Source organism: Equus quagga, chromosome 7, assembly GCF_021613505.1.
Source record: "Equus quagga isolate Etosha38 chromosome 7, UCLA_HA_Equagga_1.0, whole genome shotgun sequence".
NCBI classification, from domain to species: Eukaryota; Metazoa; Chordata; class Mammalia; order Perissodactyla; family Equidae; genus Equus; species Equus quagga.
Window position 1 is genome coordinate 80,510,293 of NC_060273.1, and position 15,767 is coordinate 80,526,059.

At 46.9% G+C, this 15,767-nt stretch overlaps 1 protein-coding gene across 1 annotated transcript in view; it reads left to right on the plus strand.

Annotated features, from left to right (window-relative positions):
* Positions 1-15,767, plus strand: part of KLHL3 (kelch like family member 3) — a 111,548-nt gene that overhangs the window by 33,892 nt on the left and 61,889 nt on the right. The window contains exons 4-5 of the mRNA XM_046665363.1: positions 2,431-2,552; positions 11,567-11,729. Coding sequence (XP_046521319.1) covers positions 2,431-2,552; positions 11,567-11,729 — 285 coding nt within the window. The remainder of the gene's footprint in view (positions 1-2,430; positions 2,553-11,566; positions 11,730-15,767) is intronic.

Consider the following 15,767-nt stretch of genomic DNA (forward strand, 5'->3'; position numbering starts at 1 on the left):
GCCAAGCACTTTGTTAGGTGTTGAAGATATCTTGACAAGTAAGCTTGACAAGATCCCATCCCTCTTGATTCTTGCTTGCTAGGTATTAAGTACTAAGTTATCCTCAGAATTTGGACCAAAGCCTTGTTTGGAAGTACTTTTATCAAGGTCATTAGTTAGGGTCAAGTTTAAATTATAGAGGGATTTATTAGAAATGCTATGGGGTCTAGAGTTAGGCCAAGGTTCAAATTCCAGTCCTGCCTCTTACTAGCTATATGCAAATACAAATTCCAGTTCTATAATTTGTAAAATGGGATGTAATATCTACCTCCTGGGGTTATTATAAGGGCTAAATGAAATAATGTGTATAAACTCTTAGCAGAGGGCCTGGCACATAGTAACAACTATTATTAGTACCACTTTCTGGGTCTCTGTGAGCTGAAGGCTTAGTTTGGTGCAGTGTTTTCTGCTGGTCCATAAGAGAGAATAAGATTGAATTTTACAAATTTCAATGAATTACACAGGTCTCTATAAGAGAAGTTTCCTTTTTTTTTTTTTTTTGAGGCCCAAGTTCTTAAGCTAAGAATTGGCTATCTTTGATTATCTTTCGCAATATAATTACCAACTGGACCTTTATTAATGAGCTTCTTAATACCTGTTTGGAGGGATGAGTTTAACTTCTGATTTCCTTGTGTGTATGTTTTTGTTTGTGTATTTCCGGTAAGCTAAAGAGAGAAATTGTGAGAGCCTGTCTTATGGGTAGAGGAGAAACCCAGCATCTTTTCCTGTGTCCTCTCAGACTCTTCTTCCTTCTCTAGGCTCCTTGTGCTGAGGCCTTTCACTGGCTTCTACCGGCAGACAGAGGAGAGGAGAGTGGAGGGTCTCTGGTCTACCTGATGGGGCAGTGAAGGGAGCAGGCAGGATTTGGAATGGTTTGTCCCCCTTTCCTCCCTGGTCCAGAGTCATTCATATCTACAACTGTGTCAGGACGGGACCTGTGGATTGGTGGAGGAATCGTGTGCAGTCCACAGCTTGGAGATGGGCGTCTGCAGCCCACATGCTGTACTGTACTTTATTTTCTTGGCTCCAGTGCACAAATTCCACAGAGAAAACAGCCGCCCAGGCTCTGTTTTCACACTCACATAAGGGCTTCTGAATCCCTGTTTCTTGCAGTCTGGTTGCCCTTTATTTCAGTCTATAAAGACACATGTCTTGTCTGTCTTCTCCTTCTGAAAGCTGCAGCCCTTGTTGAATGAGCCTGGCTCCATGAAGACCTGTGTGCTGTTTAGGACGGGGCCTCAGGGCTGTGCAACTGCGGGGCCGCTGCTGCCCTAGTTCACAGCCCACGCCCTCCTCCCTTTCTTGGATTATTATCAGGGCCTCCCAACTGTTCTCGCTGCCTCTGATCCAGCTTCCACCCTGCGTCCAAAATTTCATTCAAAAATACCCATCTGTTGATGTCATTCCCCTGTTTCAAACCTCTCAATGGTGCTGTTCTTGGGATAAAGTCCAAACTCATTTGCGTGATTTACAGGGCTCTGCAAGTCCTGACCCCTGTCTACCTCTCTAGCTTCTTTCCTCTCACATGTACCAGCCATATCAGCCTCTCACTTACTCCAAATTTATCCTTCTGGCACTTTTCTCACTTTCCACCTATGGTTCCTGCATCCAGCTCATCCTTCCTCACCTTTGCTGCCTGTGAACACTTCTTTATCCTCTAATACCCAGCTCAGATGTGACCTCCTACTCTGATGCCTTCCTGGATCACCTAGGCAGTTTGTTCCTCCCTTTTCTGTGTTTTTGAGATTTAATATAGCATAGTGATTATTGTGTGGGCTCTAGAGTTGGACTCCCTGGTTTCAGTCCCAGCCTGGCCCCTTCCTAGATGTGTGACCATGGGTGAAATGAATTACCTACCCTCCTGTGCCTAAGTTTTTTCATCTGTAAAATGGGGGATAATATTAGTAAACCTCATAGATTGTTGTGAAGATTTAAAAAGGCAGCACTTTAAAGTGCTTAGCACGATGCTTGGCTGTAGTTAGCACCCAATGAATGTTACTTTTTATTGTTGTTATCATGGTACTTTGCGTATACCTCTACTAAGTTCTTATCACCTCTGTTTATAAATATTTTTATATATCTTCTCTACTAGACCATTTCCTCCTTGAAGACAGGTGTGCATCTGTTCACTTCCTGGCCCTGTGTGTACAAGTTTACAGTAAATGTTGGTTGAATGAGTCATTGCATACAGATATGCCTTCAAAACGGAAATGGGCAACAGATAGAGTGGGGAATGCTTAAAATTGGGTTTGAGGATGGTCACAGACCCAAAGTGGATGTGACCTTGATGTCAGCTGGTTTATCCTCCTCTATGCCTGAATCTCTTCTGCTCCCTCCCAGAGCCGTTAGGTGCCAAGTTCATGTCCATTTTGTTTTTGTTTTGAACTCTAGGTGACATGTCTGAGAGTAAAGCCAAGAAGATTGAAATCAAGGATGTGGATGGGCAGACGCTGAGTAAGCTGATTGACTACATCTATACGGCTGAAATTGAGGTGACTGAAGAGAATGTCCAGGTAAACTCAGCGCCAGCTAATAGCTTAGTGTATCACGCACTCAGGGCCCACTGTTTTATAGCATCATTTCATTTAACCCTCACAACAAATCAGTTGGTAACTGGAGAGGAAACAAAAGCTCCAAAGAGGTTAGGTGACTTGCCCCAGGTCACATGGCCAGTAGGTGGGTGAATGACCCTCAAACTCATGCCTGCCTGACCCTAGCATGCATGCTCTTGACCACTAGGCTGTAATACCTCAGAATGAGCTTGGGCCCCAGAGCAGAAAGTCTTTAACTCATGTTGGTTCAAATTATTGGTGAAGAAAGAACTAGAAGCCTGGGTAACTCCCCTTCTCCCTAGTCATCATCTCATCTCAAGGATTTTGCATATTGAGTTGTGAGGCTGTTAAAAATTTTTCCTGTTTCAACATTAGTCAACTGAATGCCTCTGAGCATGTGGAGGTACCAAGCACCAGGCCTGAGTCTCAGCAGGGGTGTGTGGCTGTGAAACGTGTTGTCTATGACTTTTCCTCCTTTCGCTGCTCTGACCTCATCCTCAGCCGTCTGGAGCCTTGGAAAGAGGAGCCAGTGAAAACACCGCTTCACCCAAAGGCGTGCATCTTTACTGTGGGGGCATGAGGCATCAGCATCGTGCGTCAGAAGGGGAGATGGTTGAGGCTGTGGCCCACTCTCGAACCCCACGAATCACTGGGCTAAACACAGACACGAGATAGACTATTTCTTGTCATTAAGGATCTTTCTATTTAATTAAAGTAATGGAAATTACAAATGATATGAAGGTTTTTTTCTTTTTTTTAAGCTCAATTCCACCTTATTTATTGTGAGGCAGATATCTCTCCAGTGACCAAAGTACCTCTTTCCGTTATCTAGAAACACCACCCTCTTCTCCAGGATCAAGGTATTTGGGAGGCCAAATTGATAATCGTTTGTTCATTCAATTCAGCCCAAATGTTTGCGTGCCTGTTATGTGCCAGGCAGTTTGTTGGGCACAGTGGTTGTAACAGTGGCGATTCCACTTCCTGATCTCATGGAGTTTGCGGTCTAGGGGTGAAGACAGATGCTCATCAAATAAGCACACAAGTAATGGCTATGCACAAATCGTGATAAGTCCTTTGAAGGAAAGGAACATGGTATACAAAGAGAGAGAGTATCAGGGGGGACTCAATTTGGGTGGGGGTGGGGATCTGGGATTTCAGGAGAGAAGATTTAAGCTGAGGCCTGCAGGATGAGTGGGAGTTAGCTTGGTGTGGTGAAGGATATTCATAAGGGGTCAAGGTGCAGGCAAGCAGAGGGTCTGAGGCACACCGCATTTGGGCCTGCAGAGCCTGCCCCACAAAGGAGACTGCCTCTTTGTGTCTGGCCCATGGACTAATTCTTGGGTTATACAGTTTCTACAGTGATCTGGTCTAATCCTCCCCCTACCGTTTTTAAATTGAGGTATATTTCATACCCAGTGAACAGCACAGCCATTCTACTTTGTTTCTGGTCTTTCCCATCCATAATGGAGTGGGCAATGCAAAGGTTACATCTTAGATCTAGCAGCAGAATTCAAACAGCTGAATGACTTTTGCATAGTATCAGTAAGTGCAAGGTGATTTAGTATAAAATGAGTATAGGACATGCATTGGAAAAATTTTAAGTGGATGATGGTTATATCAAATCACCATCACACTTAAATTCATTTAGATACTTTTAAGCATGATGTAAATATTGAGATTTACAAGATGTAAGAAATTACATTCTTTGCAATGCTAGTAGATGTCAACCTCTAAATGTGCAGGTGGTACATAATTTTTTAAAATCTTGCTTTAGGGTATATCAGTAACTCATTAATCATATAGTGTGATAGGCAGAATTACGGCCCCCAAAGATGTCCATGTCCTAATCCGCAGAGTCTGTGAATGTTAGGTTAAATGTCAGAGGAGTCAATCTTGCAGATGGACTTAATGTTGCTAATCAGCTGAACATATGATGAGGAGAGGACTCTGGATTATCCAGGTGGGCCCACTGTAATCACAAGGGCTCTTTAAAGTGTAAGAGGGAGGCCGAACAAGGAGACCCAGAGAGATGTCATCTGACAAGGGCGCAACTCAGTATTCCTGGCTTTGAAGATTGGGGGGCCACAAGGCAAGGCATGTGGGTGGCCTCTAGAATCTGGAAAGACAAGGAAACAGATTCTCCCTCAGCACCTCCAGAAGGAACGCAGCCTTGCTGTCACCTTGATTTTAGTCCAATGAGACCCATTTGGGACTTCTGATTTCCAGAACTGTAAGAAAATAAATTTGTGTTGTTTTAAGCCACTAAAAAAACAAAACCAAACCAAACCCCCCTCCCCCCACCAAAAACAGTCCAGGGGAGGTTGTAGAATTGTATGATTGGAACCAGCTTTTTTTCTCCCTTTTCATCATGCATTTATTTAAAAACTGTTTTGCTTTTTTTTTCCTGTAAAGTACAAAGTGTTTACAAACTTGGATAATTAGAAGATGTTCCACTCTGGATCCTTATCGCCTGGCTAGGTATTTATCTTTGCAACTTTGGTCTAACCCAGTGGTGGTCTCTACAAAACCTGTGATCTTAAGGTAGGTAGCATAGGTAGCATAATCAGAAGACTCTGGAGAAAATGGCTTCACCATTGCTTTATAAAACTATTTTGTAAGGGTGAGGTTAGAGGGCCAGAGAGAAGATGTGCAGGTTCAGGGATGAGGCAAGAATTGGATATGAATGGAGACCTGGGTCCGAGCCTCAACTTTGCCATTAATTTACAGAGTGCTCTTATTCTAGCCCTTTCCCACTGCGGGGTGTCAGTTTCCCATCTGTAAAATGAGGGCATGGGTCTCAGTGACCTCTGGCCAGAGAAGACACTAAGTCTGCTGGCCTCTGATTTGTTTTCCCTCCATCTTACCAGAGCTCAACACTCCCACTGACATCCTGCCTTAAGGATCAGTTTTCTCATCTGTAAAACAGGAATTGTAATAGTACCCATTCTACTCAGTGGTCATGAGTTAGACTGTCTGCCTTCACATCCTGGCTCTAGCATTTTCTAGCTGTATGACCCAAACCAAGTTACTTAACCTCTCTGTGCCTCAGTGTTTTCATCTGTAATACAGGCATAATAATAGCACTTAACCTCATAGGGTTGGTGTGAGGATTAAATGCATTAATATAGGTAAAGCACTCAGAAGAGTGCTACCCTGGGCCAGCAGGCAGTATGGGCACAGAAAGCACTATGAGCACAGAGGCCCTTTCACCAAAAAGCGTGTGGTCTGAGGGTGGAGACAGATGGCTAAGCATGGGTACCCTACAGTGTGGTAGGGGCCAGGGTGGAGGTACCCAGGAAGCAGAGAATGGTCTTCGCCACCTTGAGGAGGAGGCAGACCTCACTGAGGAAGCCTCGTTTGGGCTGAATCTTGAAGGAAGATTGGGCGGTCAGGCCTGCCTCCTCTGCCCACTTGTCTGTGTCCCTACTGGTATTGAGCCCCTCGCGGAGCCTGCTGTTTTCATCTGCGTGCAGGGTGGGGAGGGGGCAGCATCTGCGGGGGCTCCGCTGGAAGGCACAATGTGGAACCTTCAGGGAACTGCATTGCTTGGAATCAGGGAGATATCCTAACTATTCCCTTTCCTCCTCCCTTTCAACTGTCATTTGGTCAGGGGTGACCTTGGGGAAAACAAAAGAAAAAAGGTTAAAAACAGAAACAGACACAGATATAGAGAACAAACTGGTGGTTGCCAGAGGGGAACGGGGTGAGGGTTGGGCAAAATAGGTGAAGGCGATTAAGAGGTACAAACTTCCAGTTATAAAATAAATGTCATGGGGATGTAATACACAGCATAGGGAATATGGTCAATAATATTGCAATAACTTTGAATGGTGACAGAGGGTTACTAGAGTTATCACGGTGATCTTTTCTTAATGTATGTAAATGTTGGATCACTGTGCTGTGCACCTGAAACTAACATAACACTCTATGTCAACTATACTTCAAAAAAAAAAAGATGGAGAAGAGAATGTGTGGATCAAAATGTGGCTTCTTGACGCTGTTATGTATCCGCTGAGGCAGCTGCCCACCAGCTGTCTACGAAGACGATATTTGTTGAGGATTTGGTGCACTGAGGTGAGCACGGAGGCACTGGGGCTCTCCTGAAAGCATTCAAAACAAGGGTCAGATTTGGGGCTTGGCTGAACGGCTGGGAGAGCTACACCCTTTATCTCTTCCCGGCCACACACACCTTGCAGACACTGAGTTGCTTTTCCGTGGTAGAGGTAGCAACTGTCATGACTGACCTTGTCAATACTCGTTGTTTGGCAATCGTGCGTCAGTCACCTCACGTGCCTTATTTCATTGAATTCTCATAACCACCAATGGAATGCTCCGATACGGTCCTTCTTGTACAGTTGAAGGAACTGATGCTCACGGGAGTAGTAAGCAGAAGAGCTGGGATTTGAATCCAGCTGTCTCCGACTCGCTGTGCTCTGTTGCTGTGGTAAACTCTAGCTTCTCGGTAAAGAAATGATCAGAACCTTGACTTCAGCTCATAAAAATTAATAAAAGCTAATTTGAGTGCTCCCTATGCACCAGGCACCGTGTTAACCGCTTTAAATGTATTATCTCACTCAATCCCTACAACAAGCCTTTAAGGCAGTGCCGTTAGCGTCTTCGTTCTCCTGGTGAGGAGACAGGGGCACAGGGAGGTTGCTTAACCGGCCCTTAGGTAAGTGGAGAAGTCAGAATTCTAAGTGAGACGTTTAATCCCAGTGCTGTTCTAGTGGCTCTTCTGTTCGTCTATACACCTCTCTCTCTCTTTCTTCTTTTTCTCAACAGATTTTTATTCAGCACCGTTTCTGTGCCGGGCCTTATGCCTCATGCTGCAGAGACAGACCCACTGTGTGGCTGGGGCAGAGGCCCTGGCAGCCTGGTCACCGGGCCCTCTGGCTGGTGCCCTCCCTCTCCGCATGGCCCTGCCTCCCTGAAATTCCATGAGTAGGTGCTTTCTGAGGCAGGGCATTTCCTTTTGTTTTTGTTAAAGGAAACAAACTCTGTGACGGGATATCCTCTGCTGTGTTTTCATGTTATGCGAGGGAGAGAAAAAACAAAACGGGGCCTCCACATGAAAAATGGAGGGGAGGCCATCTGCAAGCTGGAGGGGCACCTGTAAACTCTTTGCCGAGGGTCATTCCAAGGCCTGTTTTCCGAGAACCATAACGCGGAGGTGGTGAGAGGCAAGCTCAAAGCTTTCTGACTCAGGGTCCTCTTCTGTCCTGAGGTGGTTCCGGCTGACTTCTCCTCCCATCTCAGCCTCCTCTGCCCAGGGCCCCAACAGTACTGCCCTGGTGATTCCGCCAGGACAGTCTTGCTTCGAAGCTGAGGCCCTGAGCCTGGCCTCTTGTTCACAATCTTGCTACTGCTGCCGCTTGAGGGAGTCAAGTTGCAGGCAAGATAAGCGAAGAGGAAATCCTCTCAAAGCCCTGTGGATGTGGGAGACGGAAGTGGAGACTCCTCATGGATGTTTTGCTCTCTTGTCTTTAGCCTCTGTGGATTTGATTTTGCAGCACCCCACTGGACCCGGCGGCAGTTAATCCCTGCGACTCGGACTTTGAGCAGTGATGTGTCTCCCAGCCTCCAAACCTTCCCCCTCAGCATTCTGTCTTCCTTTACTTTTCTTCACCCCTTCCTGTTTGAAGCGAGTAGTGGTGGGAAGAAAAGCGCCTTTGAGTCATAGCTAATCACAGCAGCGTAAGATCAAAGAGAGGGAAGGAGCAATTAGAGAAACCACAAGCCCCGTTCATTTTGGGAACTCAGCTCGGAAACACTTTCAGGCAGGAGCGGACCCGAACCAGATGGGGGGCGTGGAGAGGTGGAAAGCTTTATAATTCTTGCCTGCTGTGGGTTTTGTGACAGTAGGGAAGTTGAAAGCTATGTGGGTAGCTCTATCCAGGGAGGTTTTAAAAACTAAAAGTCTAACCTCAGGAGTGTGTTCAGGAAGTCTTTATTATTTCGTTTCTTTGGCTGGTGGTCATGAGCTTGAGAATTTAAGCACCAAACTGTGCCGCTGTCCTCGTGATGGAGAAGAGGGCAAGGGGGAGGGGAGTGGACGTCCCTGGCACGGTCTTGTCTCATCTTTGCTTGGCTGGGGGTGCTACTAGGGGGGTGATTTGGACTCTCAGAAATCCTTCTCTGTGGGGCTAACAGGCTGCTGTCCCATTCCTGCCTCTTCTCACCCCTGACCCTTTGGGGGCTTGCCACACCACTGAGTAGGGTGTGTGCTGGACAACATTTGATTACTCCTTTCCGCCAGGACTTCTTAGTGTAACTGGCTGGAAGTTCCTGGTCCCTAGGGTGAACAGCCATCCCCGTTTGCCCAGGACTGAAAGGTCTCCTGGGACAGAGGACTTTCAGTGCTGAAATTGGCAAAGTCTCAGCAAACCAGGTGGTTGGTTAACCTATGGCCCTAACTATAGGGTTTGTAGCTGGAGCTGGTCAGGGGGGTCATGGAGGTCATTTGGGGGTTTGGAACACAGCTTTCCATTCCTGGTTTTTATTCAGCAAGAATGGTTAATGGTTCTCCACTTAACTGGGAGGCAGAGACTAATCTGGTTCTGGAATCTGCCTGGCTAGGCTGAGCAAGCTCACAGATTAATTGAGTCTCCCAGTTTACGGCTGCCTAGTGGGGATGGAGTTCAGGTGGGCAGATTTGGAATCAGGCTGTGTTCACTTACGGTCTAAAACTTTCAAGAGTGGGTGATTTTATCTTTTTCCTTCTCTGGAATGAATCAGTGGTTTAGAAAATACCAAGGACATGATGCTAATTTACTGCTCTCCTGCTGCTGGAGACATAGGAAAGTGGAAGAGAGAGAGCGAGGAGGAGGAGAAGAGCATGTTTTCTAGAGCTCAGCCATTGTGAGGGAGTTTAAGCTTGTCGGTAAGAAGAGCTTTCCTACCTTGTGGAGAGCAGGCGTTTAGCTGAGGAGTAGGACCGCTCATAGTGGAGGCTCTTGATGGTTTCTGTGTGTGGGCAGGGATGCAGAAGGGTGACCAACCATCCCAGTTTTAGCACTAGAAGTTCCATGTCCTGGGCAAACCTGGACGGCTAGATACCCTAGTTGGGGGATACATCCCAGGAATGGGCAGTGGGGCAGAATCTTTGGCCTGAGCCTGTGGAGGTGACCAGAGCTAGAGCAGAGGGTTCAGAGCTGTTTGGGAGGAGGTCAGGGTCCAGAATTTAAATCACTTAAAAAAAAAAAAAGACTTCAATAGTGCCCTGATTCCAGAAAATGAGTACATCTACAGCCCCTGTCTTCCTGGGCAAGCCCTCGTGGATGGGAACAGCTGGAGTCTGGCTGGCCCAGACTCTCTGAGTGCCAGGGGAGCAGCTGAGAGCAAAGGCCCAGGACACGGGGGCTGTTTTGAGGTGAAATTGGTGCTGGGGTCCCAAAGCTAAGCAGCCTCAAGTCAAACTATTCTATCCTGTGACTTTTTTCCCCTAAATTTCTGTTTGGAAAGTCACCCTCAGGCTGTCTACCCCTTCCACAGGGCAGGGGTGAGGAGGAACAGAGCTGGGGTCAAGTAGAACTCTGGCCGTCTCTCCTGGACGTTTGATCCAGACGGCAGGCTTCGGTGGCTGTGGGACAGTGCTAGGGAAACTTGATAGGGCTTGGCAGTCTGAGCACCTATCCAGCCTGCTCAAGCCAGTCTTCCCTGGCTTTTAGGAAAAACACATGCACACACACCTGAGCAGGAGCTATTTCTGTCTTCCAGGATGCAATATAAATACTCGTGTGTCCTGTGATCTTTTAAAAGGAAACTCACCTCTCCTTTTTCTGAGAATGTACCCTAAGATGTTTTTTTAATATATATCTGTTGGATGGGAGAATAAAATGTGATTTCCTGGTTCCTGAGGTGAGACTTGTTCCAGTAGATTTTAAGCTCCATGAGAGCAGGGATCTGATTTCTCTCACTTACCGCTAAATCCCAGAGCCTAGCCCAGTGCCTGGCACACAGATGGTCAGTAATTAAGTGGTGAAGGAACTAGTGATGAATTCAGTAAGTACCTTTCTGGGTAAGGACAGTATGCTAAAGGCTGTGAGGCCCTGCCTCTCAAACTTGGCTGTACATTAGAGGCACCTGGGGAGCTTGAAAAACTCACCGTGCAGGCCACACCACGTTCCTATTAAGTTAGAATCTTTAGGGGTGAGACCCAGGTATCGGTATTTTAAAAATTCTCTAGCTGATTTCAGTAGGAGAGCCAATCTGTCTTGGTCAGCTTGGGCTGCCATGACAAAATAGCCACAGATTGGGCGGCTTAATCAACAGAAATTTATTTTCTCACAATTTTGGAAGTTAGAAGTCCAGAATCAAGGTTCCAACTGATTCAGTTTCTGGTGAGGACTCTTCCTGGCTTGCAGAAGGTCGTCTTCTCCCTGTGTGCTCGCATGGTAGAGACCTCTGGTCTCTCTTCTTCTTCTTGGGAGGATACCACCCTACGGGATTTGGGCTCCACCCTTCTGACCTCATTTAACCTGTGTCACCCCCCCACAGGCCCTATCTTCAAATACAGTCACATTGGGGGTTTGGGCTTCAACATATAAATTTGGGGTGGGGTACATGAACATTCAGTCCATAAGGATCTTGTTACTCAAAGTGTGGTTCATGGACCAGCAGCTACAAGCATCATCTGGGTGCTCATTAGAAATGCAGGCTCTCTGGCCCCATCCTAGACCTGTTGAATCAGAATCTGCATTTTAATAAGACCCACAGGGAATTCTTATACACATGAGAGATTGGGAAGCACTGCTGTGGGCTGTAGGGATACAAAAAATCTGCTGACACTTAGGATCCATGAAGTGGAGAGTAGTGGGAAATAAGGCGGGGGCTGCCCTGAAGGCCAGCCTGGGAAGTTTGGACTGACTTGGCCAGGCACTGGAGAGCCAGGGAGCAGTATGATTGGAACAGTGCTTCAGGGAGATGAGGCCCTGCCAGTGGGATCCCGTGTCTCAGAATGTCCCCTTCTCCTCCAGGTGCTGCTCCCAGCAGCCAGCTTGCTGCAGCTCATGGATGTTCGGCAGAACTGCTGTGACTTCCTGCAGTCTCAGTTGCATCCCACCAATTGCCTGGGCATCCGAGCATTTGCCGACGTGCATACCTGCACCGAGCTTCTGCAGCAGGCCAACGCTTATGCAGGTAATGGGGGGCGGGGCTCCTGTGCTTCCTCCGAGCTTGTGGATTTCATAACCTGGTCTGCTGTGGACTCCTTGAAGATCGTGAGAGGTGTGCTCTGCTATGAAGCAGTTATAATTTTAGTTAGACACAGGTGGAAAGATAATTAACAATGGACGAGCTTAGCTTATTGCCAAGTGGAAGATGATTAATTGCCAGATGGATGATACAGACAGTAATTTTCGTGAAAGAGGAAGGAGATCTGAGAAGACTTCGTGGGGGAAGAGTAATTTGAGCTAAATCTTTAAATAAATCTTTTTTGCTGTTGTTTAAGAAAATTTCTATTTTGATCAAAGTGTTCTACGAACACAATTTTAAAAGTCAAATGCTATTGCAAGGCTTATCATGATAAGTGAGAGTCCCCTGCTCTGCCTTTGCACACCATGTCTTACTCCTAGAGCCACTCGCTTTCATTTCTAAAAGAATTAAAATGCAGGTTCTGATTCTGCCATAAGCTGCTTCATCTACTGTTTACATCCAGTTATCTAAATAAAACGTTTGTACCACTATTTTTGGATTTATTAGTTTTAGATATTATCTGTTGACTTCTCACAGAATAAAATTGAGCTTTCATATACTCTTCCCCTCTTTTTATTCTCCTAATGTCATTTCTACAACTGAGCTATGTATTTACAGTTATTTTATCAGAAAACTTTGCTTTCAATCAGAAAGACAGTTAATAATTGCCTTTTTCTTTCTTTTTTCTGCTGAGGAAGATTCACCCTGAGCTAATATCCATTCCAGTCTTCCTCTATCTTTTTTAGTATGTGAGCTGCCAGCACAGCATGGCTGCTAACAGAGAGGTGTAGGTCCATGCCTGGGAGGTGAACCTGGGCTGCCAAAGCAGAGTGTGCTGAACTTAACCACTAGGCCACTGGGCTGGCCTGCCTTTTTCTTTTGCATAGTGAGTGTTACTGCCACTAATTCTTGTAAGACAGATACAACTGAACAGTCCTTCTCAGTATAGCAGATAATCTGTTGATTCCATTTTATTTTTCTTGGAGACATCCTCTCTGCTAGAGCCTGTCATCTTGTTATTTTAGTGGGGTTTTGGGAGAGAGTAGAGATGAATGTGAATGTTCAGTCCACCGTGTTTGGCTGGAAAGAAATCTTCATTGCTGTTTATTTCAACTTGAAAACTAAGATCATGAGTAGCCTGGGAAATGGGTCTGGTCATTTTAATCGATAGAGTCAATCATGGCCACCTTTTTCCTTTGCAGTAAAGCATTTCATTCTTCCCCCCTGCCCAGACAAACACTGTCATGGCTGCTGTTCTGTTCTGTGTCTCCGGTACAGCCAATGTCTGGAAATCAGCTGAGGGCCTGCTGGCTGTCCACCTGTCAGCTCCCTGCACCGAGTTAGCCCTTTGGTCCACAAGGCAACAAGCATTTGCTCTGTTTCTTGTCATTCTTTTGTTCTCTGATCAAACCCCAGACTTCGGGAGCCTGAAGAGACTCTCATTTCTGTCTGAAGTCTGTTTCTCAAGACACAAATGGGACCAGTTGTTAAGATGATCTTGATGATGATGATTTTTGTGAAGGACATTCCCCAGTCACCCTAATTCTGGATTCTGCTGACCTTCCTGGCTCTGAACCTTCCCTCTCCTGGCTCTCTGCTGTCCCTCCTGTGCCCTCTTTTCCCTGCCTATTCCCCCCCACCTTTCACTTCTTCTCAGGGAGCCCTTTCTCTCCCTGGAGAGGACTCCCCTGCCCAGCCTTTGAAGAGGCTCCCTTCTTGAGGGTGTGCTCATGCTTGGCTTCAGCAGGAGCCAAGAGCTTGCTAAGGCCCAGGTCAGTGCGTCAACGTCTGCTGGTGCGGTGGCAAAGGGAGAGTGCTTAAATGCCAGGAATTCACTCTCTTCCTTGTCTCCTCTCCCCTGCCCTCTCCTTCTACACAGAGTGTGCATGCATGCACACACGGCCATATCCCATCCTTTTGTAATTGGCTGACACAATCATCTGAGGTTTGGGGAGTATACCGAACCCCTGCCTTTAACAAAGTCTCCCAGGTTCTTCTGTCCTGGCTTTTCCCTACGTTCAAAGTCTGTGTCTTCTTCTCTTTCTCCTTTCACAGTCTGATGGTGAGACTCACCTGGGGGAGAGTGGGGAGGATGCAGTTGGGAACACATTCATCATCCTGGTGTTCCCTGGCCTTGATGTTGTCGTAGAGATTGGGTTCTGTAGCATGGTTAGGTGTGTGTGCACACGTGTGTATGCAGATATCCTGGTGAATTATTTTTAGCTAGTGTTTATTGAGCTCTCACTTTGGGTCACACCCTGTGAAAAGCATTTTATGTTCATCATCTCATTTAATATGTACAACAGCTGAGGAAACTAAGGCACAGATAGGTGAAGTAATTTGTTGGGGTCACACAGCTGGTAGAGACAGAGGCAGGGTTCAAACACAGACAGTGTTGACTCCAGAGCCAGTGTTTATAACTATTACATTCTACAGCTTCCAAGCCGTGTTTGGACATAAGGCGGCCCTTTGAATTAGTAACTGAGGGGAGTTGGTGGCTAGAGTTGGCATTTTCCATTGGAAACCTATGCCTGGAAGCCTGTGCCAGGTAGTCACCAAATCCCAACAACCAGACAGTGTAGACAGACGGCCAGCTGTCTCTGCTAGACTCGGGGTGTTTAGTCATCTTGGGACGGGGAAGTGAGATGTGTGTCTTCTCTTCCCCTTTGGGAGCCTGCCTCCCAGGAGCATGTGGAGTCTGCCCCCTCACTGCATGGTGAGCCCTCCTACTTTCCCTGGCTCGGTCAGCATGACTTCAGGCTGAGGTCCTCCCTGGTGTGCAGGCCTTCTGTGGAGCCAGTGACCATCTCCGGGATAGCTTTCTGTGCAACCCTCAGCTGTGTGCAGCAGGGAAGTCATATTTTTAAGGTGGAATGGCAATGCAGAGGCTGGTAAGACCTTGATGAAAAGGCATTGGGAGAAGCAATGTGAAGGTAAGACTCTGCAGTGTTTAGAGAAGGAAGGAACAAATAATGATCCCTGTTCCCACCCCCATACCCACCCACAGATGTGCGCCTGCTTTCTTTCCCTGGTCTTGCACTCCTTGACTTTAGATGGAACCTGGTGCTCTCTGCCATCACTGCATTTGAGACAGAGCTGCTGCCTTGTCCTACTGTTAAGTGGAGTTGCGGGAACCTAGTAGGGTCACACACAAGGGGCAGTGTCAGCCCCTGTGGCCACAGGCTTCCCTGGGCCCATGTCTTATGTTAGGAGGTGTCGTAAGTCAAAAAACTACAAGTAGACCTTCCAGATCAGAACTAGGGATCAGACTGGGCAATGCTTTGGAGCTGAGTGACACCGGGCCTGTTTTCTCCTCTCTATGATGGGGGCAGTACATCCTGCCCTGTTTCTGGGGTGATTTGGGGATCACGGGGACAAAGAGGAGAACCTCCTGCAGAAGTAGACACCACCCAGGGCCATGCTCTGGAGCCGCCAGGCCAGGCTCGACTTCTGAGGTAGGAGAGCCTCAGAGCTGGGTCCTGGCAGAGGGACAGGACTCCTTAGGTCACCATCACTGCTGCTACCACCACAGGCACTTTGGGGAAGGAGGACCATGTCCAGAGCTGCTTTATGTCCAGATGCACGGGCAGGTATGTCCTGCCTCCCTCGTCCTCCCTGGTGCCTGGCTAGCTGGCCTCTGCCTTTACTTGTCGGTGGCCCCCAGCTTTGCCTCTCAATTCTGCTCTTGTTCCTTCTCCAAGACAAACTTTCTTTTTCTGTTATTATTATTACTGCTGTTGTTATTTGATATCTTAATACAAAACCACTCCTGATTATTAGAGAAAAAGCAGACAGGCAGAAAGAGCAGAAAAAGTACCACAATCCTACCCAGAGTGAACCCTGGGCAGCACTGTGGTGTGTACTTTCCTGATCCTTTTCATCACATGTGTGTATTTTCCAGCTAAAAAAAAATCTTAGCAGTATATTCTGAACATCTTTCCATGTTACGGTACATTTCTGTACCCTTATTTTAAAGCTGTAGGC